General features: G+C 44.9%; 1 protein-coding gene across 5 annotated transcripts in view; it reads right to left on the bottom strand.

Annotated features, from left to right (window-relative positions):
* Positions 1-24,603, bottom strand: part of usp54b (ubiquitin specific peptidase 54b) — a 48,376-nt gene that overhangs the window by 12,807 nt on the left and 10,966 nt on the right. For 4 of the 5 annotated variants that reach the window (XR_011077833.1, XM_068582796.1, XM_068582798.1 and 1 more), the window contains exons 3-13: positions 18,047-18,139; positions 13,104-13,238; positions 10,843-10,956; positions 10,619-10,701; positions 8,727-8,832; positions 5,753-5,899; positions 2,708-2,857; positions 1,862-2,054; positions 1,461-1,643; positions 879-1,098; positions 169-558 (exon numbers count right to left, since the gene is read on the bottom strand). Coding sequence is in view for 4 of the 5 variants with exons in the window: in XM_068582796.1 (XP_068438897.1) it covers positions 169-558; positions 879-1,098; positions 1,461-1,643; positions 1,862-2,054; positions 2,708-2,857; positions 5,753-5,899; positions 8,727-8,832; positions 10,619-10,701; positions 10,843-10,956; positions 13,104-13,238; positions 18,047-18,139 (1,814 nt within the window). In the remaining variant the exon portion in view is untranslated. Of the gene's footprint in view, positions 1-168; positions 559-878; positions 1,099-1,460; positions 1,644-1,861; positions 2,055-2,707; positions 2,858-5,752; positions 5,900-8,726; positions 8,833-10,618; positions 10,702-10,842; positions 10,957-13,103; positions 13,239-18,046; positions 18,140-23,638; positions 23,789-24,603 lie in introns of those variants that run through there. The other variant, XM_068582799.1, reaches the window with a different exon arrangement.

Below are 24,603 nucleotides of genomic sequence, written 5' to 3'. Positions count from 1 at the left end.
TCCATTGATTGATTCGTTGTTATGGATTGTTGGACATGTTGTTGTTATTAATATTTCAAGCCGAAAGCAGTTAAATTGAATGTGACAGATAAACCCCCGAGAGGGAAAGACAATGAACGACAGAGACGGAAGGGACGGGACAGTAATTGTTATTTGTGAGTCTCCTACCTGTCGGGGCTGCTGCTGTTCCTCTCACTGCTCTCGTAGCCACTTTCCATCCTCTGGATCAGACGCGGCTGGTGCTCCACCCCTCTCAGAGGTGGAGGGGCGGGGGGGCCCATTGTACGCCCGCCGCCCAGAGACCTGGGCTGTCCGACCAGCCCAAACCCCGCCTCCAACTCTCCGGCCTCCCTCCCCTCCTCCGCCTCTTGCAGCCCCGGCTGTGAGGGAGGAGGGGGTCCCGCCGGGGGGAAGAAGTCTTGGGGCTCCGGAGGGAGAGAGGGACCCGGCAGGGTGTTGTAGCCCAGAGAGGAGCCTCTCGGACGGGTGAAGATGCTGTCGATGTTCAGGGCCTCTCTTCGGGGCCTCCAGGTTGGCCTGTAGCGGCCTCCTGAAGAACTACAAAGGCAAAGGGAGGAAGATGTTGCATAGGATGTTACACGACGCCAGGAGGGGAAAGAACGATGGGATGCCGTGCACAAATATAAGTTACGGGGCTGGTGAAAAAAAATACTCAAAACATGCACATGCAAAAGAAAGTAGGACACTCATTTAGGGGGTAGTCAGAAGAAGTAAGCACCAACAATACTGCAGTGTGGTTGTGCTCATGTGACGCTCTGTCACACATCGTTTGATACTTTAAAGACACATCTATTCATAATAGTACTTAGGTAAGATTTCAAGCGCAGGCCTTTTGCATCGATCGTGAGTCTCAGTACCTGGACTTGCTCTCGCTGCTGGTGCTTTCATCCTCCCAGTGGGGCCCCCCAGCCCCGCCCTCACAGCCCCCGACTCCTGACGAAGAGGAGGACGACAGGGGACGAGAGGAGGAGGAGGAGGAGGTGAGCGGCCGGCGGGAGGAGAGGAGGAAGACGGCCGTCTCCTTGTACTCCTGCAGAGGAGGAGAGGGAGGGCGGGGAGGACCCTCCACTGCTGACTCTGAACGTGGGAGAGAAAGAGAGAAAAAAGTAAACCCAATAACGTTTTTATTTATCCCACAGGGGCCAATTATGTAGGCAGCAGTGCAAGTAAACACGAGAATAACCAGTAACAAGGCGGATAACCTGAAGAGTCCGCAGGGATGAAGCACAAACAACTCACTTCATTACCACTGTTTGCTCTTTCTTGTTCCTCGAACAAGTTCCGCAGGTTAGTACTTTCTCTGAAAACACTGCAGTCACTTGTGTATTCGCAGTTCTTCGACGGTGTCGGGGTGTTCTGACTAAAAGTGCGGCTGTACTCTGTGAGCACATGGGACTCGTAGCGGTAGCTTCGGCGCCTGGACTCAAATGCAGTATTACCTCCGGCGTCGGCACCGTGCGGCGGTGTGCCGATGTCGTGATTACAGACCACCGTGGTCTGGGATTCGCTGGAGAGGTGGCTGCCCGTGGACTGGTGGAGCGATCGGCTGCGGGAGGCGCGGTGACTCGAGCTCTCCGTCGAAGAGTCGGTACGCGTGTCGCTGGATATGGACGGCTCCCGACCTGAAGAGGGAACAGGAAGAAAAAAGGGGAGACGGATGACCTTTCGGGTTAATCCCGCATTCCCGTATGTTTACAGTCAAAGAAGTGCCGGCTCTGCAGTGTACGGAAGCAGAAGTCGGATTAAAGGGTTGAAGGTCAGAGCTTTGAAGCTGAAACCTCGCTTGCACCCCCCCCCCCCCCAACCCTCGATGATAAACACTGAGTAATCTGATCCGTACCAGAGTCTTCGCTGTCGTAACCAGCCTTGCTGCTGCAGTGCTGGAGCTCCAGCTGCGGGTTGGAGCTGGTACAGGGGTTGGGGCTCTCCTGCAGTATCACCGGCGTCCCACGGGGGTCAGCGTAGAGCAGCAGCAGGGGCTGATAGTGGCCTTTGATACAGCGAGACACCACGTCCTTCCACTTAGGGCCGATCTGGAGGTGCAGCAGGGCAACACATACACACACAAGGACACACGTGAACATTCATGATACCCACCCACACACACACACACACACACATACCCACACACAAACACATACGCACAAAGAGAAAGTAAATCTATCCATATTAAGATATAACGTATCCCACCACAACTAGAAGGTCAAACGCACATTGTGATGCTGTGTGTCCGTATTGATATCACATTATCACACTTTTACATCAGCTCAATAACCTGATGTGTCCGGCAGTGTGTCAGTGACTGATGAAAGTGTCAAGGACATATAGAATTACTTTAAATTCACAGTTTTTGACACAAGCCGACGCGGTTTCCCTCGGTTCAGTCGCCATGAAACGTGCATCGTTATCCACCCTTATGGAGGATACAGCTCCTGCCTTGCATCGTGAAGTATCACAACACGAGACCGGTCCTAGCACTTAAACCCGCGCTCCGATTGAACAAAGACAGGGATTAAACCGTAAGCACATAATCAATCTCAAGCCGCCCCCGCTGCCCATGCATCACTTGAACTCACACGCGGCGTAGTTCTTGTCCCTGCTGCACATCTGGAGACGCAGCGGCTACTGTACAGCGGCGCACACCCCTCCCCGCGTTGCAGCATGCAGGCTCCAAACTGTGTCTCACCTCTTTGACGTGGGCGTCGTCGAAGTACATCCACTTGCGTATCTTGGTCTGGAAGAAGAAGGTGGAGTAATGCTTGCCGTAGTAGCACACCATGCCCACCAAGTAGAGCTCCGCCTGGCGAGCCCTCTCCTCTGTCACACGGTAGAACAACTACAGAGAGAGAGAGAGAGAGAGAGAGAGAGAGAGAGAGAGGGGAGGGAGAGGAGACAGGGAGGGAGGGAGGGATGCAGGGAAGAGAGGTAGGGAGAGGTAGGGGAGGGAGACAGAGATAGGGGAGTTAATGTGAATACAAGCACATTTTTGGTCACCTATACAGTATGCTGCATGCAGTAATTCTTCACTCACTGTACTCACTCACTGTATGCAGCACAGACTGTGCATGCACTGCAGCTTTTCATGCACATGTGATGCACAGATCTCACAGTAACACACCTGTTATTTGCACACGTTACATACACATCAATGCAATTAAAGCGCTGAGGGTGGACACAGCTGGAGCCGCCAGCCATGATATGCGACTGTTTGCGACTGTATGCTCAAGGATCTCTCGGTTGCACTGACTCACACTTATTGAAAATCATATTTTACTGGCTGTTATACCATACTATTATTCTCTGCTGACTCCACACGACTATTAGTGATTAACAGCTGCTTCAGTTCGGACTAGGGGGCGTCGCGAAATACCTGTATTTGCTTTTAACCTTGATATTTGAAAATGTAATATAATGATGCACTCAGACGTTTGTGCAGTTTGGGTTACAGACGCTCTCTCCGCCTCCCTACACGCGTACTTTGAGTGGAATTCATTTACCACAAACAAAGGAACGAAACACACAATCTAATTCAGATGAATTTGACAGTTAGCGTTGTTGTTGCTTCCTTTTTTCATTTGCTTTTGCAATAATCTTATTTTCATGAATTCTTTCGGCCACAGTCAATCTGATATCACGACAGCTCTGGTTTGAACCCCCGTCTCTGTGTTTATGTATGTATTTAACTACCACGGAGAGAATGACAAACTGAATGGAGCACCGAGTGTCCTCTAGTAGGAGGAGAGCTATTCAGAAGTTAGCAGTCGGTGGGAATCCTACAGAGTGTCTGTCTGACAGAGCTAACAGCTAACCAAGCTAATACACAGTGAACTGCAGCTTAGCTGCACGGAGCCGGTGGAGACAGCTGCGTGGATTAAAATGAGAGCAAATCTGTTGTGTGAGACGTGTGAGTAGAAAAATAAATATAATACGCTTCATTCAATTAACATGGCAGCACACACACCTGGTGGAGATCTGCGCTCTATATACTGCCAGCACCTTTGAAGTTGTTAGCTTATGTTAAATCAATTCATCTTTAGTCTACAAAAGAGCAGAAAAGTATATTGACATCTTGGATGACAAACAATTTTTAAAAAAACTCAAAGATATTCAATTTGCAAGGGGGAAAAAAAAGCAAATCCTCATATCTGATCAGTTTAAACCAGCACATTTCCAGCTGATAAATGACATGATTGCAATAGAGTAATCATTTCAGCACTAAAATGATCTCATCTAAGGAGAGAAAGAACATAAAAGAGTAACAGGGAAGCAAACAGGAAAGAAAGCAGATGCAGAAGACAGACAAAGAGCAGTGGAAGAGGAGGAGGGATACAGGAGGCAGATGGATTCACTTTGTCTGATTTGAACGAGGAAACAAAAGCAGAGAATGCGATAGATTGTGCCTCCGATCCGTATCTGACAACTAGCTTCATCTTACTGGAGTGGAATGAAAAGGAGGGAAACAGCAGCAGGCGGAGACAGGAGATAGAGGAAAGGACTTGACTCACTGTAACACATATTCCCTTATCCATAATTCATAGATATCGCTTCTGAATGCGGCTGGAGATGTTACAGTAGCATTAAAATGCGTCGGCATTACTCAGACGTGACACCGAGTATCAGGGGTCGGACACGTGCGAGGTGTGAAAGCAGCCGCTTTGTGAGAATAATGGAAGTCAGGTGGTCACGTGTGTTATAATTTGTTGTTTTTCAGTGTGAGCTGGAAGGGGATTGGTTGAGTTTACAGCGTGCACATGTGTTTGTCATCAAGAGTGTATTTGAATGGTGCAGACGTGCACTGACGAGTGTGTCTTTCTGCTATCGTTGATATAATATTTCTGTTTTTGAATGACCTTTTGACATCGAGGCTTAACAAAGGAGGCGAGTCCGAGGTTAAGCGTCGAAAGAGTCTGTAGCCGATTAGGAGCAGGACCCAGTTGAAAACTGTAGTTCTCAAAGTAATTGTTGCATCTTTGTTAGAATCAGAAATATTCCAGTCTGTAATATAAGTTATGTGACTTTATTTGGGAAAGTAAATCACAGGAAAGCGCTGTATTTCTTCAGATGAAAGAAGTGCTGAATGCGAGAGATGTCATGAAGGTTCAGCCACGGGCCAAAAGATGCATGGGGTATAGTTTTTAGAGTGGATCGGCATCTGTTTCAAGATCCAGAAATCTACTGTATTAATACTTTTATAGCTTCGCTGGTAATGTTCAACACTAACAACCGTCACATGGGGATGCTAAGTTGAAAGTCAGAGGATAGTCCAAATCAGTAGGCTTCTTCCTCTGGAAACCATCATTTTTGTACCAAATTCCTTTCAATCCATCCAATATTGATTATTATTTATAAATAATCACATTCATAGACCACATGGGTGACATAATGCCGACTGCGTCCACTCATTCTCCACAGTCTGTGGTAATAGTTTTTCAGGTATTTTGGCACAAACCATTTTGCTTTGGCCACCAGAGAAGCTTTCAAACCTGGCACATCCATGGGAAGTCTCGTGAGCTCTGGGAGGCCCTGGAGTTGCAATCACCACCACAAATATCTGACTGTTGTGTCTGGCACACGGTGCGCACAAAGTTCTTTTCACCAACACATTGCGAGTCTTGAGTCTGTATTCATGTGGGCGTGCATGCTTGGCTGCTCACATAGGAGCACATTGCATATGTCACTGTGCTGTGTTTGTGTGTGTCATGTGTGTGTCACGTGTGCATGATCCCCTTACATCGCCCAGACGCAGGCAGGTCCCCAGGCTGTGTATGACGTCCTCCGCCAGGTCAGAGTGGTCCGAGTCCCACACCAGCCCGATGGACACGATCTCCGGTGAGTTCATCAGCACCCGGCGGATACGCAACACCTCCCCACAGTTACTCTGGGATGGAGGGAGGGAGAAGAAGAGAAGAGCGTGTGATCAAACAGGTTTAGTCATCCTGCGTTATCATCGCTGAAACCATCCCTTTATTTGGCAGTGACGAATACCCGGGCACGCACGCAGTTACACACAGGGATAAACTGAACAGTAGGAGAACGAGAGGCAGGGATAAAAGGCAGGAAGGAGGAGAAGAAAAAAGAGATGATGGGGAGATTGTAAGGGAGAACGACAGAGGAAGGAGCGCTGTGCTGAGTTTTATTTGTCTCTCGAGCCTTCTGTTGACTTCAGAACCGCCTGTTCTGAATCCTTCCTTTGAGTCATGACCCACCGCCGAGCTGGCTGCACGCACACACTCAGAAGAGTACACACACACGCGAACGCGCGCGCGCGCACACACTCGGGCGTGCACGCAGCGCTGGCAGAGCGGGCTCGGAAACAGCCTGAGAACACCCTGGCAACCAGACACTTTGCCAAACACAACGCACACACACGCACATATGCACAAGCACACACAGAGCGCTCCCTTTGTGGGCGGCGTGCTGTCTCGCGCTGGCACCAGAGACGGCAGGAAGGTATTTTGCCAGGGTCTGCTTCTAAATTCTCAGGAAGGGACACGAGCACAAGCCAGGGAAGCAAGCAGCCAAACACACAGCGCTGAGACCCAGCGTGCTAGCTCAGGCCTCACAGCCGCGGCTAGCTCTCGGAGGCCGCCTCACTGCTGGGAACAGCCGCCGACAACATCATCCATCACATGATCCGACCAAGAGATTCGCTCTGCATTGAGCGGTGCGGTCTCATCTTTCTGAATGTGATATGCAAAGGTTTTTTTGTTTTTTTGTTTTTTTTTCTTTTCCTCCCCTTTTGTTGTTGCTGTGGCTATGCAGACCTTTCCAGGAGAGAGTGAGTTATATAACAGTGCTGCTGGTCAAAGGATACTGTAGGTTTGCAGAATGCTGATGGAGGCGTTCTTCAGAACAAAATGAAACAACTTTAGGGGAATGTCTGTGCTTGTGCTCGATACTGCGCCGAAACAAAGAGACGAGTCCGCTTGTATTACATTACATTTCATTTAGCTGACGCTTTTTATCCGAAGCGACTGACATTTTTTCGATTCACCAAAGACACAGCAACGGGGAGCATTTCGGGGTTAAGTGTCTTGCTCAAGGACACATCGACTTGGACTAGCGGAGTCGGGGCTCCAACCACCAATCCTCTGATTGAAAGACGGCCATGCTAACCACTGATCAGGCATGCTAACCACTGATCAGGCATGCTAACCACTGATCAGGCATGCTAACCACTGATCAGGCATGCTAACCACTGATCAGGCATGCATAGATTAGAATCACAGGACTCTTTAATGCTCATGCATTGGTCACAAATGTGTTTTTCTTTCTTGTCATTGGTGAAACTTGTCAAAATGAGGGAATTTTCTCTTGTTGCAAATTTCTTGTTTAAAATGTTGTGAAACCTGAAAATGAGGAATATAACTTTTTGAGAAACTTGTACCTGCCACTTTATACTTTCTTACCCCTCTACATGGATTTAAAAGCTATAGTTTGTTGCTACTTTACAGATTTTGGATCCAAAACATATGGCCAATTTATGAAATATGATGCAGTGCTGGACAATTAAATCAACTACATTGATCTTATTGTAAATGACTTATAATAAGATGATTGGGGTCAGAGGCGTCATGGCCTTGAAATAAAAATTATCACATTTCTTTATCGCTATTTTTAACGTGGGAAAATATTCAATTTATTTTAGCAGATTTCAAATAACGAAAAACCGTCTATTCAGGACATCAATTCAGTTTCCTGTGTCAACTCTTTGGCACCGAGCAAACATCCTCTGCTATCTTAAGTCTGGCACCTACAGTATCCTCCAGCAGCCGCGCTCCCGTCCAAATACCATCACTTTGTTTGCGCAAAGCCCGACGTGATATTAACAAAAGATCAGCGCTGCAAGTGATGGAAGATAAACAGAAGGCAGGTTCGTGCGACTCCGGCAGGACTGCACACACGAGGTGTGTGTGTGTGTGTGTGTGCGCGTGTGTGTGTGTGTAGGTTGTGTTGCTGCTGTGTGAAGAGAGGGGCAGCTGAGGAGGCTCTTTGTGCGGACACATTGGCAGAGAGCAGCGCCAAGCTGGATCTATTCAGCAGCAGCATTTTCCCACGTGGCGGCACAACACACAAACCTGCAGAACAAAGGCATCATACGTCTCTCTCTCTCTCTCTCTCTCTCTCTCTCTCTCTCTCTCTCTCTCTCTCTCTCTCTCTCTTACTGTAATCTCTCTTCAATGCAGCAGACAATACATTCGAGGCTAGTCGTATTTTTTATTTATTTTCTACCACTTTTCACCGCAAAAGTATCCTAATTTTTTTTAATTAGCATTTTTAAATGACTTTCTCCCGCACAACAAACTGTTCCCTTGTGTCCTTCTGTAAGGCCACGATGATCATTATATTTCACTGTAAAGGAGGCCACGAGGAGAAGTCATGAAATGCTTTCGGCTTTAGAAAGGGAAGAGAGAAATGAAGGGACGAAAATGCAAATGAGCTTCTGATGACGTAATTTAGACCCATCAAGAAAAACAAGCAGGAAGTGATGAAACTACCAAAGTTTTTACGCTCCTAAATATATTTTTATGATCAGATTTTCACCATATGTTTCACATCATTATTTGTTTTTTTTCTCCCCTTTCTTTGAATATACCAAAAAATACTTTTTACACTCTTTTTCTGACGCTAACAGCATGAAGTTGCCGAGTGCACTGTGTGTGCGTTGAACCGTGTGTCTGTGTGTTACGTGTGTGTAGTCTCACGGGGCAGTTGCGCAGGTCTCCCATGTTGCTGGCGTTGCGGAGCAGCTCTCCAAACATGTCCGGTGTGGGTTTCTCTCTGCACTCCAGCATCCTCACCGCCTGGTTGCTGCAGCATTGGAACACACACACACAACAACAACAACAACGACAACAGAATGATGAACGCAGTGAATGTGCATGCTTCCCCGGGAGGAGATCTTTTTGTGAATAGAAGAAAACATCTTTTGTGAAGCCCAAACGTGACTTGTGGCCACCAGAAACACTTTCTATTTTTTAAATGTGTTGAGTTTGTCTGCTTTGTGGGGTTTTGTACGGTAATTTGCAGGCAATTGTTTCATTTCGCTTTGTTTTTTGGTGGAAAATCTGTTGAAAATCTATTCATTCTACATTCATATACACACACAGACACACACACACATCTCTACTGACTCTAAGTCAGTTACGCAGGGTTTTTCTCATCTGCTTTAATAAATAAAATAAAATCTAGAGTCGGGAGTAAACAGTCATTAAGGCTGCGAAAAAAGATTCATTCTGAATCCCCCGTGACAGATTATGATCTTTGACCTTCCTAAAGTGGTCGTGCTAAAAGTTAATTTCCCTACAGTGAGCAATAACAGTACCGAAGCATTATTCTATAGTTTAACTACAACGAGCATAATCACTTTCATACCGAGCAGCATTCATCCTTTTTAAGTACGATTGTCCTCTGAAGGACAAACTCAAATATACGTTATCATAATCCGTGAACACAAAAAGGTACCACGTGTGGGATTATGTGTGCAATGAATCGGCATTGTTGTTTTTTTTACTGGTGAAGTGTTCCTCTAAGAATAACAATTTTTAAAAACCATCCAAATCTCTCCTCCCCCCTTCGCCTCCCCCTTCTCCTCCCGTGATCTCACCCCTTCCATTAGCCTGAAATGAACTCCACCTCTTATATACTCTCCCTCTCTCTCCCTCGATTTCAACCCCTTGCTCGCCCTCTCATCTAAGGCTAAGGCTAAGAAGGCAGAAGAAGAAGAAGAAGAAGAAGAAGAAGAAGAAGAAGAAGAAGAAGAAGAAGAAGAAGAAGAAGAAGAAGAAGAAGAAGAAGACCAACAACAACAACACACCAGCGAGAAACACACTTCTTCTCTCTTTTGTCTAAATGTGCTTGAACTAGAAATTGTTGTTTGTCTTTTTGCCTGCCCTCTTACTCATGTTGGATTTTGCATATTTGTCTATCTCGACTGTAAACAACAGGCTCCATAAGGGTAAAAATAGCCTGGCAGTGCTAACAGGCACAAACACAGAGCGCTGGCACCGCTGCGCCCCACAACTACCTTGACACAGAGTGTTTATTTGTACTTTTGCCCCCCGTTCACCCCTCCATTTCCTCTGCCGCGTTCCATTTCCAAAAGGCGTATGGAGTGATATATCCTCTTATTTCCCTCTCATTCGCCTTTCCGACCCACTGTTCCACTTATAGATTTATGTCGCCCCCCAGGGTCCACTGAATCAAACAGCTGATTGATTACTTCCCCCCCGTTTCCCTATTTCATTGACTCGGAGCGTGTGGGAGTTTTGTGCAACAACTCGGAGGATGCGTCTCCTGCGTGTGGACGTACCTGCGCTGATGTCCACGTGAACATGAGAGAGGCATTATGCACAAGCTCACCTGCTCTTGCAAATGCATGAATATACATGCGTTTGTGCGCGTGTGTCTAATTTGTGCGCATGTGTGTGCTCACAGTTCAGTGTTCAGCAGGGACCCGTGCGAGGAAGAAGAGAACACGCTGTACCTTCCTTTACTGCCACCCAGCCTCAGCTTGCTGCCAGATTTACTGCAGTGTGTGTGTGTGTGTATGTGTGTGTATGTGTGTATGTGTGTGTAGGTGTGTGTCTGGTCTTACCAGAGGGATGTAGTGGAGATGTAATGAACCATCTGAATGAAGGGCAAGGGGTCTGACGTGGCGCCACAGCTGTTACACACACACTGCAAACACAAACATGTCCTCAGCTTCACTTTTTTTTCATGTTTGTGCGGACAGTTCACATTTTTTTTATTATTTAAAGTCCCAAAAGTGAACCGTGTAGCAGCTCTTTAAACGGCGGGACCGAACCACGGCCTTCCTACCTGTTCGAACAGCGTCATGGCGAACTTCTGGTGTGGGATGCAGTGTTTGGCTGTGCAGATGTCCTCTCTACTCTCCGCGCTGATGTGGAAGTGGATACGCATCAGGAGATTCTCCTGAGACACACATAAAGCAGAATGGACATCAATTAATGTGTGTGTGTGTTGTGTGGTTAGTTGGCATATGTGCTTGTTTATATTGTATACACATGTACAGTGTGTGTGTGTGTGTGTGTGTGTGTGTGTGTGTGTGTGTGTGTGTGTTGGTGCTCCTGTTAATCTGACCGTGGGAGCAGCATCTATATTTCATAAGAAGCAGACGGATTCCCTGACTGAACACATTTACTACCAATCGATCAGACAGCCCCGACCATGCACACACATAACACACACACATACAGAGACAGACAGACAGACACACACACACACACACACACACACACACACACACACACACACACACACACACACACACACACACACACACACACACACACACACACAGTGGAGGTCTTTAAGGTGTAAAGAAAGAGGCAGAGAAAGTGGTGAGATAAAGTGAATTGAAGGGCTGAAGAGAGGAAGACGAAGAGGAAGTGCAAAGATATAATACAATTATAGAACTGTGACTAATGCCATTTTATTTTCTTCATTTTCCACTTCTATAAATGAGAAGAGTTATTAAAATTAAGACACTCGCTGTTGAATAAAACTAATGTGAAGATGTTTGCTTCTCATGAGGGACCTTTCCCTCCATCAAGGCTATATATATATATATATATATATATATATATATATATATATATATATATATATATATATACAGTAGAGTAGTAGAGTAAATATATTTGTAAAACCTAGATATTATAGGAAATTTTCTCTTAAAATTAAAAACGTCATGATACAATTTAACAATATTTCAAGAAAAAGGTACAAAAAAATCAAAAGCAGTGTCCTTTAAATTGCTCTAAATGTAATATATCTGGTTGTTTGTGAAGTCACAACGTGGAACTGACATCACTGAACCGTGTATAACCATTTAAATGGAAACAATCTTGTTCTCCACCTTATTATCTTCATCAAATGTATTTTACCGCAAAACCCATCAAACCTCGTCTTCTAGCTTTAATCGCAGCGCACCAAAACATTAAACCTGGGGCTGCAACAAACGATTATTTTAATTATAGATTAATCAGCCGATTATGTTGTTGGTTGATGGATTCATTGTCTACAAAGTAATGGAAATCACAACATCCAGGCAAGAGTAAGTAAAAGTCAATCCATACAGTTAAGTTGTGGGCCGGAGCTGAAAACAGGCGCTTCAGTCTGTTATAATTTGGTATTTTTCACAGCTTCAATATTGTCTGTTGCACAGGTCATTAACCTTTTAACTGCATAGCCCTTTAAGCCCTCAACCTAATCCCTAATCCTATTTATTGTTTGAGATGTGTTTAAAGGTTGTATATGGGGATATTTATGTTTACTTTGATAGCTAACATGTTTTTTTTAGGGAGGAATTTATTCCATATTTTTTTCATGATTTGTACTTTGTGACTTGATATAAAAGGGTCCCCATTGTAGCTTACATTAGTAAACGAAACCAGCAGCGAGAACACTGGCTGTTTCTTAGTTACATATAGTTATAGTTATTCTTAACACTTGTGCCACCGGGCCAGATGTAGATGAACTCAGAGGTAATCATTCAGCAGAAAGTCCTGCATCTCACAACCCAGCGGGGCTTCAACCAACCAACCAACCAACCAACCAACCAACCAACCAACCAACCAACCGTGGACAAACCCACATCAAGCGTCGCTGCCGCCTTTGACCTGCAGTGTGGGAGGAGGAGCTCTCTGCACGCGGCAGCAGCGGCTCCTCCTCCTGAACCTGAACCGGAGCGACTTGTCAGACAACTGCTGCATTAAAATGAAACGTTGCTAAAGGGACTCTTTTGTCCACAGCCAAAATCAACACGGAAAAAAAAGGTTCTTCAGATAAGGCCTGTTCTCCACCAGCTCAAAGGAACACAGGATGAACAACAACACAAAGTCAAACACAAAAGTTGAAGCTTAGACTCTCGACAGGCTGCTGAACTGAGTATCCTTTGATTTCTGACTGCAGTGAAGATGGTAGTTCCTCAGACACTCACTCGGACAAGCCTTTGGGCAACTCCTTACCTCTCCCGTACATGTGTGTGCTTGTGCCTGTGTGTGTGTGTGCGTGTGTCCGTGTGTGTGTGCGTGGCCATGTGGCGTCTCAGAACTCACGAAGCACTCAGCGGCGTCGTCCATGATACCCAGCTGAAAGCGCTGTTCGTCTTGGAAAGTCTTGGCCAGAGCGCTCCGCAGTGCGTCCGACGGCAGCACACGCTCACTGCTGAACTGGAACTGAGCAAAGATACTCTGCAAACACACACACACACACAGAAACATATGAATTCTTTATTTCACTGCGAAAAATATACACTGTGGCGTGAATGCTTTTCCTGAAAGAAATTGTTAGAGTCCGTGCACTCATGGAATATATATACATATATATGTGTGCGTGTGTATTTACTTCTCTCAGACTGAAACTAATCCCGCTAAGCACACTCCTGCTGTATCCCGTGTTGTGTCAACTGACCCATAAAACAGAACCAGTGGAGCCAGTTGTCAACGTGTCAGGAAGCAAAGTGCTGCACAACAAATCCAGACCGGACTAATACAAACACCACGGCCGAGCCTCACTTCACAGCTGGCCTCAATATCAGACCGTATCAATAATAGATGGCATTTGTAGTGCACTTTTCTCCGGCAAAAAAAAAAAAAAAAAAAAACCAGCTCTCAGGGTGCTTTGTAGAAGTGAAGTATAAACCAAATCAAACTGTTACAAGAGAGAAAGCTAGGCCACTGAAGTGTGTTTTGAGGGCAGAGCCTGAAGATCAGTCAGTTTGGAGAGGAACGAGCTGCTTCACACCGTTTGCCTCCACGCAGGTCCAGATGACTGACAGCATTACAGCAGCCGTCGTTAAAATCACCCTCGTGGAGAAGGTTGTGATGTTGCTCCTATTTGTATCTCCAATTTGTGAAAAAGGATACATTTCTCCGCAGTGCTTCCTTCACCATGTGCTTGGAAAAAGCGTTTCACATTTCTGCTCATATTTCTAAAACCACTGATTCCCAATTATAAAAAGATAATGGGGTGGCCCTGTGTCTGAAGACGCCAGCAAACCATGAACAGCAACATCCCCGGCTTAAGTGTGCTGAGGGACCTTTGTTGTATTGTGTTGCCCAGTTCTGTCCCCTCCTGCTTGGCATCTCCAAGGAAAACATTAAATATTGCCCGACAATACAAAAAAAAGTCGTGCGCAACGAGAATTAAATTAGTTTGAGAGGTGTAGATATCTACTCAAAGCAAAATAAGTATTTAAAATAGTCTTTCTTCAAAAAACTGCTCAGGATTTTCCCCAAAAGAGAAGGGCTTTCACTGAGTGTACTTTCATCTAGAATGGTTATACAAATGACACCATTAGGCTATTGAAGGAGCTATGAGCTAAATACATTTTAGTTATCATTAGTCATAAATCGTGGCAGTAGTGCAGTAATAGCAGTAACCCTTAGTAGCACCGTAGTACCAGACAGTCTTGGAAATGAGTCTGTGGATGCATCCAAATGACCGTGTGTTGTAAATGCCGTAAACATGATAATAAAAAGTAGCATTGAGTTCAAGCAGCGGCAGTGAGAGTAACTTCTGGACTGAAGGGAGCTGCAGGCGTGTAAAGAGGGAGAGATAGAAGCAGGGATGACTTTCTCGAGATTGCCGACGGACAAAAATGACCTAATTTTTTTTTTTTCTGGTAAGAATTCTCAGCTGGAAAAAAGTAAACCCTGAGCGACTATTTTTGACCCACACTAAAAGAGCCCAGGACAGAAATGAACACAAGTCAGCTTGACGCGTCGGAGCGGTGGTTGGTGCTCGGCTGGTTCTCCGTCCCAGCGGTAACACAATCACGAGATCATTAGGCGGCTGCTCTGAAACCCGGCGGGTGCTCTGTGTCCTGAAGACGGAGCAACACTGAAGGTATTCTGACACAGTTTTCCTGTTTGAGCTTTCGGATCCACCGCGTGCAGTCGGAGATCCGCGTGTGTTACGCTGGTAACGGCTAATGTAGCCTCAAAGCGCTAGCCGCATGCAGAGATGAGGAGCGGGCAACAGAGTTCAGAGTTCTGAGAGTTTGAAGGTGCTTTAATAGCGTAAACCCAGGATTTTGTTTTGTCATTGTACGCTTCTACCAACAACGGGTACGTTGAATGTCAATGTATTTAGCATTTAGTCGACGTCCACTGAGAGTGTGTGGGAGGGGGCGGGTCAAACCAACACAGGACTTTCACTCAGGAGATCACTGTTCTTGTCCCATGTGAAACCAGAGACATTGACTTTACACTTGTCACACAACCTTTTCACACACAGCGTTGGTATAACGTTGTGTGATACAACAACGCTGCTTAAACGCAACCTCTTCTACCGTACACCAAACTATGTGCCAAACCTTTTCTTTGCTGAACCAAAACTCCAAGTTTCCAAGCACATGAGTTCACAATCTCAGAATAAGATGAGATCATCCAGCCACGTATGGACATCACAGAGTTCATCCCAATCTGAGCTTGAATAACTGGAACTAACAGTATTTATAGGAGGAAATATTAAAGAACAATAGAACGAGTGTGTGCAAGCATAGATTTGGCAAAGGGAAAGGTAATGCAGTCGTACGTGTGTGTGTGTGTGTGTGTGTGTGTGTGTGTGTGTGTGTGTGTGTGTGTGTCTGTGCGCGTATATATGTGAGTGTGTGAGAGGAATAGAGGGAGAAAGGGAAACAGAGAAAGAGAGAAGAGGAAAAAGGGACCGTACAAGCAATAGAGTGTGTGTGTGTGTGTGTGTGTGTGTGTGTGTGTGTGTGTGTGTGTGTGTGTGTGTGTGTGTGTCTGTGTGTGTGTGTGTGTGTGTGTGTGTGTGTGTGTGTGATGGTGGCTATGCTGACTGCAGCAATGCGCCAAGGAGAATGGAGGGGGAATATACCCTACAGAGAGAGGGGGAGGGAGGGAGGGAGGGAGGGAGGGAGGGAGAGTGAATAAGAGAGGGAGGTGTGAGTGTGTGTGCATGCACTGGTCCCAGTGTGAAGACAGGAACAATTTACACCAAATCCCACATTCATTCATCTTTCTCTTTTCTTCTCTCCCACTTCCTCCTCTCTCCCTTTTCTTCATCTCTCTTCCTATGTCTTGCGTCTGTGTGTGTTCAGCTATCTGTGTATATGTGTGTGTGTGTTCAGGTATCTGCGTATGTGTGTGTGTGTGTGTGTGTGTGTGCGTGCTTTGCTGTTGAGAGAGATAAAGTGTTGCAGTGATTTCTAGAGGGATAGCCGCAGGCAGCCTCTGAACTTATGTTTACTACAAGGGCGGGCGTCTTTATTTGCTGCAGATAAAAACCCAAATCCACACACAATCCCCCCGAATTAAAAGAACCCATGATCATCATTCATCTCTAGGTTATCTAAAATGGATGTTTGAAAATTTTACACGCCATTAAAGTTAATTTGGTGCAAGTCTCGCCCAGTTATTCGGAGGCTTTTATGTACTTTGCCGCCGGGACCGCGGCTACGAACAGACTGTAAGGACAATGTTACATCTGTTTCTGACAAAGGAGAGGCGGTGGCAGGACGGTTAATGGAACCTGACAGGAAAGTGTGAACACGGTGACAATACCTTTGATTTGTACAGCTGACACACACGCACACAGCACACCCACAAGCCTCTCTGTGTGCGTGTGTGTGTGTGTGTGCGTGTGTGTGTGTGTGGTGAATGTCCCAGCATGTTAAGAGATTTGTGAGCACCTGAAGGTAGATGTGTGTGTAGCAGCCTAACATGTGCACCATGCAAGTAAGATTGATGTGCATGCGTAGGTATGTGCGTGCGCACGTGTATGTGTGTGTGTGTGTGTGTGTGTGTGTGTGTGTGTGTGTGTGTGTAGCATACCAGCGTAGGCTGTGCTAGCTCAGCGCTTTCAGTCAGCCAATTAATTACAGAGAAGCGCTAGAGACAGAACAGCGTGTAGGACACACACAACGACACAGCGACACACGCATACATGCATACACACACACACGCTACTACTACACTAGAGCACATTACACACAACACTTTCCTGTCCTCAGACACATATTTGTCATCATTGATGCAACAAATGGCTGGAACAGAGCCGCATGAGGCTCGTTCATTACGAGAGCTTCACGATGTTCGTCTTCTATTCGGTTGCTTTCTATCAGCAGCCGCAGGAACACAAGCGTGAATTCATCCTGAAACTACGCTATGAAAGCTACAACGCTACCTGCGCTGTTTTCTAAACTTGCATTGTAAGGCAGCTCTCTACTGGGAAAAAGTGTCTGGTGCAAAGTACTTTGTGTGTTTTACACAAAGGAGGAAGACGAAGAAGAAGCGACACTGCAGAGAAACCTATACGCGGTGTTATCCTGCATTCAAAGTGTTTACCTTCGACAAAGGAAAAGAAAGGATACAATGGTGGGAAAGAAGGACACAAATAAGTCATTAAGAATGGAGGAAATGATTAAACAAGGTTACCAAGTAAAGCATGGAACATAAGGGAGGGAAAACGGCAAATAAAAAACTATAACACTCATCAAATGTTTAAGGTCATTTTGAAATGATGCGCATTTTATTTACCGTTGGAAGAGTATGACTAAAGCTGGTCTTTATGTTGTTTGCGAATGCTCTTTTCTTCCTCCTTTTTGAGTAATAAAAAAGTATTGCGGTGGTTACATAACCCCCTGCAAGCATCTCCAATGCTGCGTTCTCGAGGCTCTCCTCCAGCCAGGTACAGAATCACAGACGGGAGAAGAGAAAGCAGCGACACATACACATGTATGTCATTTGAGTTTATTCTAGCAGTCTGATAAATGCAGTGCTGTGTCTCCCTCTGAAAGACTGTAGAAAGCCTCCCAAAAGGGAAGCACTCAAGCAAAGTACTTGTACCTCATATAAATACACCACTCCAGTAAACATACTTCAAACCTGACCTCTGGTTTACATTTCAGACAATGTGTGTGTGTTAAGGAGAAGGAAAGAAGCAGCACCGCCGACACACCGAAGTCATTGTCGCTGCTCAAAGTTTACGGTGAGACCTCCAAGAGCCATGAGAGTGGTTGTTTTTTTTTTACCTTCAAAGCGCAGAAGATGCACGAGTCCTCCATGCACTTGTGTGTGGTCAGCTGGCGAAAGCTTCTGCGGAAGATGTCGAGATGCCACAGGACCTGAGAGACAGAACATTTACAAGGATCAGTCAATGGGATGTATTGTTTATTGTAGTAAAAGGTAATGTTTTCTCGCACTTAGGTCTTTTTCCCTTCTACTGTACAAGAGTTTATTCAGAGAATATCGATACGCTTGAGTTTTGTCATACTTTATCGATTGAATGAATCAACTTTTGTTATGGTTTACATGCAGGATTAGTGGCAGACAGTTGCTCTGATTGCATTGAAGATGGAGGCGTTAATATTTTTGGACGTTACAGTGATAAATACAAATGACAATCCCACTGTTCTGACTGCATTAAAAAAAGGTAAACCCTTTTTTTAGTAAGACCTTTTTTCACCATCTGTTTTTTTCTTTTTCTGAGCAACAACTGTTTGTTCAAATTGAAAGTGTAACTGTGTTTCTTCACTTCTGGAGATTTCATGGACCGTGCAGGCTCTCCTTGTAACAGTAACTGTTAATAGTCAAACTTTCTTGATAGTTGCACATCATGCTGTTTTTTTTATACCAGGATCTTGCTTGAGTTATTTTTATATTGATCAGTCCACTGGCAAACTAACCAAAAAGTGTCTTTTCCACATTCAAAAACAGCAATCTGTATATAGACCAGTGGTTGCTAAAATGGGTGTCACGCCACCATGGGGTGCCTTAAACACAGGCCAAGGCCACAAGATGTGTCCATTCCTGTCATTTTATCATGTGGGTTTGATAATGTTTCACAACAAAACAACATTGCAATATATAAAGGCTATATACATATTTTCTTTAGCTACACTTCCTTATCGTGTTTTGTCGTGAAACAGATGTCAGCACTAAATCCGAACTACGATCATTGGCATGACAGCTCAGGGTTGCCGGTTGCCAGAGCGAGTGATGGAAGGATTTGAAAGGAAAAGTTATTTTTGACGCGGTTCAAAAAAAAGTTTGTGAACCAGATGTCAGACGTTGCCTTCAAAATCACTGGTGAAGCTGCTCTGAAATGTGCTCAGTTCAGTTCTTGATTGGTTTCTTTTGCATATGTGAGCAATGATGCTGCGATCCTGACGCCTGGACGAGTAAACCAAAGTTTATCCACGACTTTATTCTGATGTTCACTCTGACTTTGGACGCTCCGGACGTGACTCGCATGTGTAGATTCAAGGTAACAAATAAAAAAACTCCATTTAGCGCTAGAAAACTAAGCGAAATGTGTTAAACTCCCTTTGAATCAAACGACTCCCTGAAATGCGAGATGGTTGCAGAGAATCGAAACTCAAGTCCGCAACTCTGTGTGGCTTTCAGCCACATCCAGCTAATCGTTTTTCCCAGCAGCGTCCCACTGAGTGCGTTTTCTACTTTGTATATTTCCAGCAACAAAAGAGTCAAAAGGGGGAGCGCTTCAGTGGAACGGACGGACAGAAAACGACCAGCGCAAAGCGAAAAAGAGACGAGGAACAACACGTGAGAACTAGTAAAGAAGTGATCTGCATGATTCAGGTCTTCTTGTGTCCTTCTCTCTCTCTCTCTTTCTCTCTCATGGATAATTAGAGGAAAGATCTGTTAGTGCGTTCATTCAGCATCCTGACAGATAATATTGACACACCACTGTCCCTGAGGCTTCGACTGCAGCACACACACTTACAGAAGGCCCCCTACGCGCACACAAAACCATAGCAATATACGTCTGTGTGCGTGTGTGTGTGTGTGTGTGTGTGTGTGTGTGTGTTAAGGAGAGAGTGATAGGTGGAGGAAAAGGGGGCGGAGGATGGCAGACTGCATGCTGACGCTAGTGTATGCGTTCTACCCCCCTCTCTCTCTTCCCCCTCCTCTCTCTGTAGTTTATTTGGCCGTGATGAATCGGCTCCCTGCACAGCACTGCAGCAGCCACAAGGAGGGCACACTACTGTCCATGCCCATCTCTTTTCATCAGCATCTATCTCTCCGTCTCTCTTGTGTCCTCCTCCTGACACATTCCTCTTATCTCTGCCTCTGCTCTTCTTCCATTTGTGTCATTTGGTTGTCCCTCCCGCCCCTTTTGAACTTCCACCGGTTTATCTGCAGAAGCATCTCAGAGAAAAGAAGCTACAGTGTGACTTAACAAACACAGAAAGTGATGGAAAACACACACGGAATAGAAATGAAGCTCATCAGCTGGTGCTTTTCGCTGCTCGCTGACAATGTAATTGAAGTCACACACAAATCCAACCAATACAGGCCGGAGGAGGAAATGCCAGCATTGGATTGGCTTCGGTGGTCTTGGGTGTTTCCTTGTAATCAGAAAGTAGATTCTGGGTTAAAAACTAGTTTTGAGCTCCTAGCGGCTCTCATTTACAAGGTCGTGTTAACTAAACTGCCAGGATATTTAAAGTTACAATCCTTTAGATTTACATGAAACCAAGCCCCGTTTTTTATGCAATTTATAGGCTGCATGTCTGTGCTATTGTAACTCAACGTCTTTACATTTATTTATCTCTATCAATAGTAGTTTTGGTAGCTGGTGGCAGCGTCTGTGATTCATTATTTGTGATTTTATGTGTGGAACTGTTTTGCTGCTGTCGTGGCTCTAAATATTTTAAATCTCACTGGGACAATACTGGAAAAAGTTGGGTAAATCAAACCTAAAATTATTAATTTTTTTTTTCCATCCTTGCAAGTATTAAATTGCATATCTAGACACGAGTGATTCAAGGGGATACAAAGCAGCCAGGAAATCCAGCTAATTTGATTTATGATCAGATTGTACCATCATTCTCTTTTCACCGTGTCGGAGCCGTAAAACATCCACATGCCAGCAGAGATTCCTACGACTCTGCGTTAACAGGGTGGATTTTATGATTTTATTGTGAAGCATCAAACAGGAAATGCCATGTGTTCGTCACCACAGTAAACGCCGGCATCTGTTGAAAGTAGCTGCTCAATGAGTGTTTGCAGTAATACTGCACCGTGATTGCACAAGTGTGCCACCAAATCGACCAGGAAAACTTTCAAGCAAATAACTTTCACACACACACACACACACACACACACACACGCACAACGCGGTGAAATGCAGTGTCAGAGAATGCACAAGTAGACTAGTGTCGTAAACGTAAATTGATCTTTGAAAAGTGACATAGTCTCACGTTAAAGTTCTTCTTTAAGATACTTCACCGTAATAATACACAGTATTTTGGGGGTGTTGTATGTTTTTAGGATTATAAGACTCGCTGAATAAGTAAAGCTTTACTAACAGGGAGCATCAGTGTTGTTCATTCATGTGACTGCTTTCTGAATGCTTCACATGTTTGTTTACAAAATGAGTTTTTAGGTTGTAATTAGTAGCTTTTTCTTGCAAGAGCCAATAACTTTGGTGAATACGTGGATTTTGTTCTTCCTTCTATAATTAAAATGTATTTTAATGAGCGTCTTAATACTGAACGCATGAATAAATAAGTTGTCGCACATAAAGAAAGCAATTAGTTATGACTTATAAACCACTTATTATGGATTCTTAATAAAATGGGATCTATTATTTGTAGCAGGACGTGTTGCAAAAATGGTACCGGCGCACAAATACAACCACAAAATTGTCAAAGGCACATTCTCGGCCAGCATATTGTGTTCAGTTGACACAATGGCGGTATCGTTCTGCTCTACCTGCCTCACGCGGCTGTTCCCGGCTGCGTTGCTTGATTCCTGCGCTCCACGACCTCGTCCTCCCGTCCCAGTGTCCCATTACCTCCTTTTTCCTGTGCATTTTGTGCATCACATGATACCCGCTGCCATGGAGACAATCAGTTTCCTGATTTTCGCTGCACTTTTGACCTCCGTCATTTGTCTGCCAGCCAGCGGGGGTTGTTTTCACAGCAGACATTTGGGCTCGTCGTCGCAGGAAGCGCACTTTTATAATAACATCCAAGCGTCCCCGGTGTGTGAAATATAAATTGTCCTCAGCGTTTTTTTTTCGCCTCTCCTCGTCACCTCCTCGACCTTTGAACCTTCCCATCTCCGTCAGCCCGCTGAGTATGAATTATAAATGATATATTTTGCCTTTAATATATTCTTGGGAAATCCTGCACTGCTGCTCAAACTCGTGGAGAGGCCAAACACAAGAGGAAACAATCCAAGCAGAACATGGTCCTTCATCCTGTAATAAGAGTCTGGAGCAGAACACTATCAGCAGAAGTTCTTCAATGAGGTATTTGGCTGGAAAATGTCAGTCAGGATTTTATTGGCCTTCCTCCAGCTGCAGTGCAGTCCAGTCTCCTGCAAGTTACGCTTCTATATTACTCAATAGTTTTCCTAATTACACTGTGATGGTAAACGTAATCGCTGACTGGGTTATTCTCAAAGGGAATGTTTTTTTGTTTTTTTGTGCTTTTATTAATTAAGTGATACATTTATGCAGCGGGCTGAAGAAGAAGTTGGGGAGGACGCTGAGCGTGTGAGGTTGGGTTCAGGCAACAAAGCACTTTAAAGGAGAAATTCACCCGCAAAATGAACATTTGTGTACTAATTACTCAACCGGTGTTGAATTTGAGACAGAAACTTTGTATTATGAGGATTTCCTTTAGGTTAAAGTTAATAAAAGATCGTGGTGCTCGAGCTTGAAGTCAATGCAGACGCTTACTTCCCAAACCAGAACCTTGATATTTGCCTAAATTTAACTGAGTGCCTGTATTGTTTGAACGAACATTTTACTGATACTTGAAGTAAGACTTTGAAAATTTAAAACGTAAAGAATGAAGAGAAAAGGTGTCATCATAAATGTACAGTTGGCTCTTTTGCTTTGTCAAATAATTGAGACGTTCACTTATTTCTCAATGGTTTTCTTCACTGCGAGAGATGTTAGCTTTGCATGAAGCATGAAGTCAATGCAGCCAGGATGCAGGAACATTTCATTAAGAGAGCACGATAAAACGCTGCTGCTGCTGCTGCTGCTGCTGCTGCCATCCAGCAGCTCCACTGCAGCAGCAGCGGTGTCTTAAGTGCCTTGCCCAAGAGGCCCTTGCGCTCCAGAAGGCAGCAACGAGTATTTCACGAACTATCAATGAGTGCAACGCGAAGCAAGCGGCAGCACATTGATTAAGAGCCATTTTTAATTGATTAATGAGTAAATGAGTTGTAGCTGAACTGCCAGTGGAGTCTGATCTGAAGCTGAACTTTGATCCCGTAGTCTTCACCCGCCCACGCTCGCTCACTCACTTGACTCTATTAAGCTAATATGAGCAAACGTGAACACACACACACACACACACAAACACACACACAGAAATACACAGCGAAACAGCCAACAAACATCTCAGTAGTTTAACGTTCAGTTTTTCCTCATCCATCTGTGTCCTGTTCAACATCCTCTCCCCTCTCTGTGCGCACGTGTGCGTGTCCTTGAAATGGCCCACTTCTCTCCCATTGAAGCCGCCTTGCACGCCTTTGTTGAGGCATTTTCTCACGGAAATACACCTGATGTCCTTCACGATGTCTTTTCATCTATCTCTTTCACCACAAACACTTTTTTTCTTCCCTTTTTGCCTCCCTACCTTATCAGACTCTTTAGTTCCACTCTTTCTCCCGACAGTATCCCCTTTAATCTTCTCCACAGTTTTTTCATACTGCATACTCCTCATCCCTCTTTCTTCTCTTCTCGTCCTTCAGCAACTTTTCTTCTTCTCGTCTATCCCTCTGCTCTCTTCAACTATCCCTAAGCTTCTGCCCCATCATCCCCCTCCCTCTCCAGCTTACCCCTGCCTCTCTCTCTCCCTCTCTCTCTCTCTCTCTCTCTCTCTCTCTCGCGCCAGTAGTCAAGAGACATTTATGTGTGTGTGTGGGTACAGAAGTAAGTTTGTGCCAGCTGGAGGTCTTGGGAGGAGGGAAGAGAGTTGTGTGTGTGTGTGTGTGTGTGTGTGTAAAGAGAGAGAGGAGATGCAGCAGTAGCAGCGCAGTGTAAGCATCTCCACACACAGACTGGATGTCCACACTGAAGCCAGACTGGCAGCGCTGCCAAAAGCCGCCGACACACGCAAACAACCCGTTAATATGGCCCCTGATCTCATCCCTGTCAGGCTTAAATATCAATTTACTGCATAAAAATAAATTCTACATTGAGAAGATGAAATAACAACTTTTTTAAATCTTCTTAGTATGCAAGTGTGAAGAGTATCGAGGACACAGCTTCTGTCATTAATGCCATGCCACAGGAAACGTTTATTGCGGCAACTATACAGCACAATCATTCTGGTAGAGCACTGGAACTAAAAAAAACCTGCATTTGTACGTATATTTTGTATGGGAGATGCATTATGAATTGCCACAGTGCCTTGGATTTGAAAGGAAACACTGACTACAACAATAAAATAGAGAGTTTCAGGTTTAATATTGGCAATTTAATGCGTTCATCAGATAATCAGTCTAGAAATTGGGCCCCTTTATTGTTTTTTTAACTCCACCTGTCCAGTTTTAGGGGCTAGAAAGTAAGTTAAAGTGACATCAAATCAAATTAAATCAT

This window comes from Clinocottus analis, unplaced genomic scaffold (genome assembly GCF_023055335.1).
Source record: "Clinocottus analis isolate CAN_PGR_092001 unplaced genomic scaffold, fCliAna1.0.p SCAF_19, whole genome shotgun sequence".
Lineage (NCBI taxonomy): Eukaryota > Metazoa > Chordata > Actinopteri > Perciformes > Cottidae > Clinocottus > Clinocottus analis.
The sequence above is the reverse complement of the archived record's forward strand: the minus strand, read 5'-3'. Positions and strand labels throughout refer to the sequence as shown.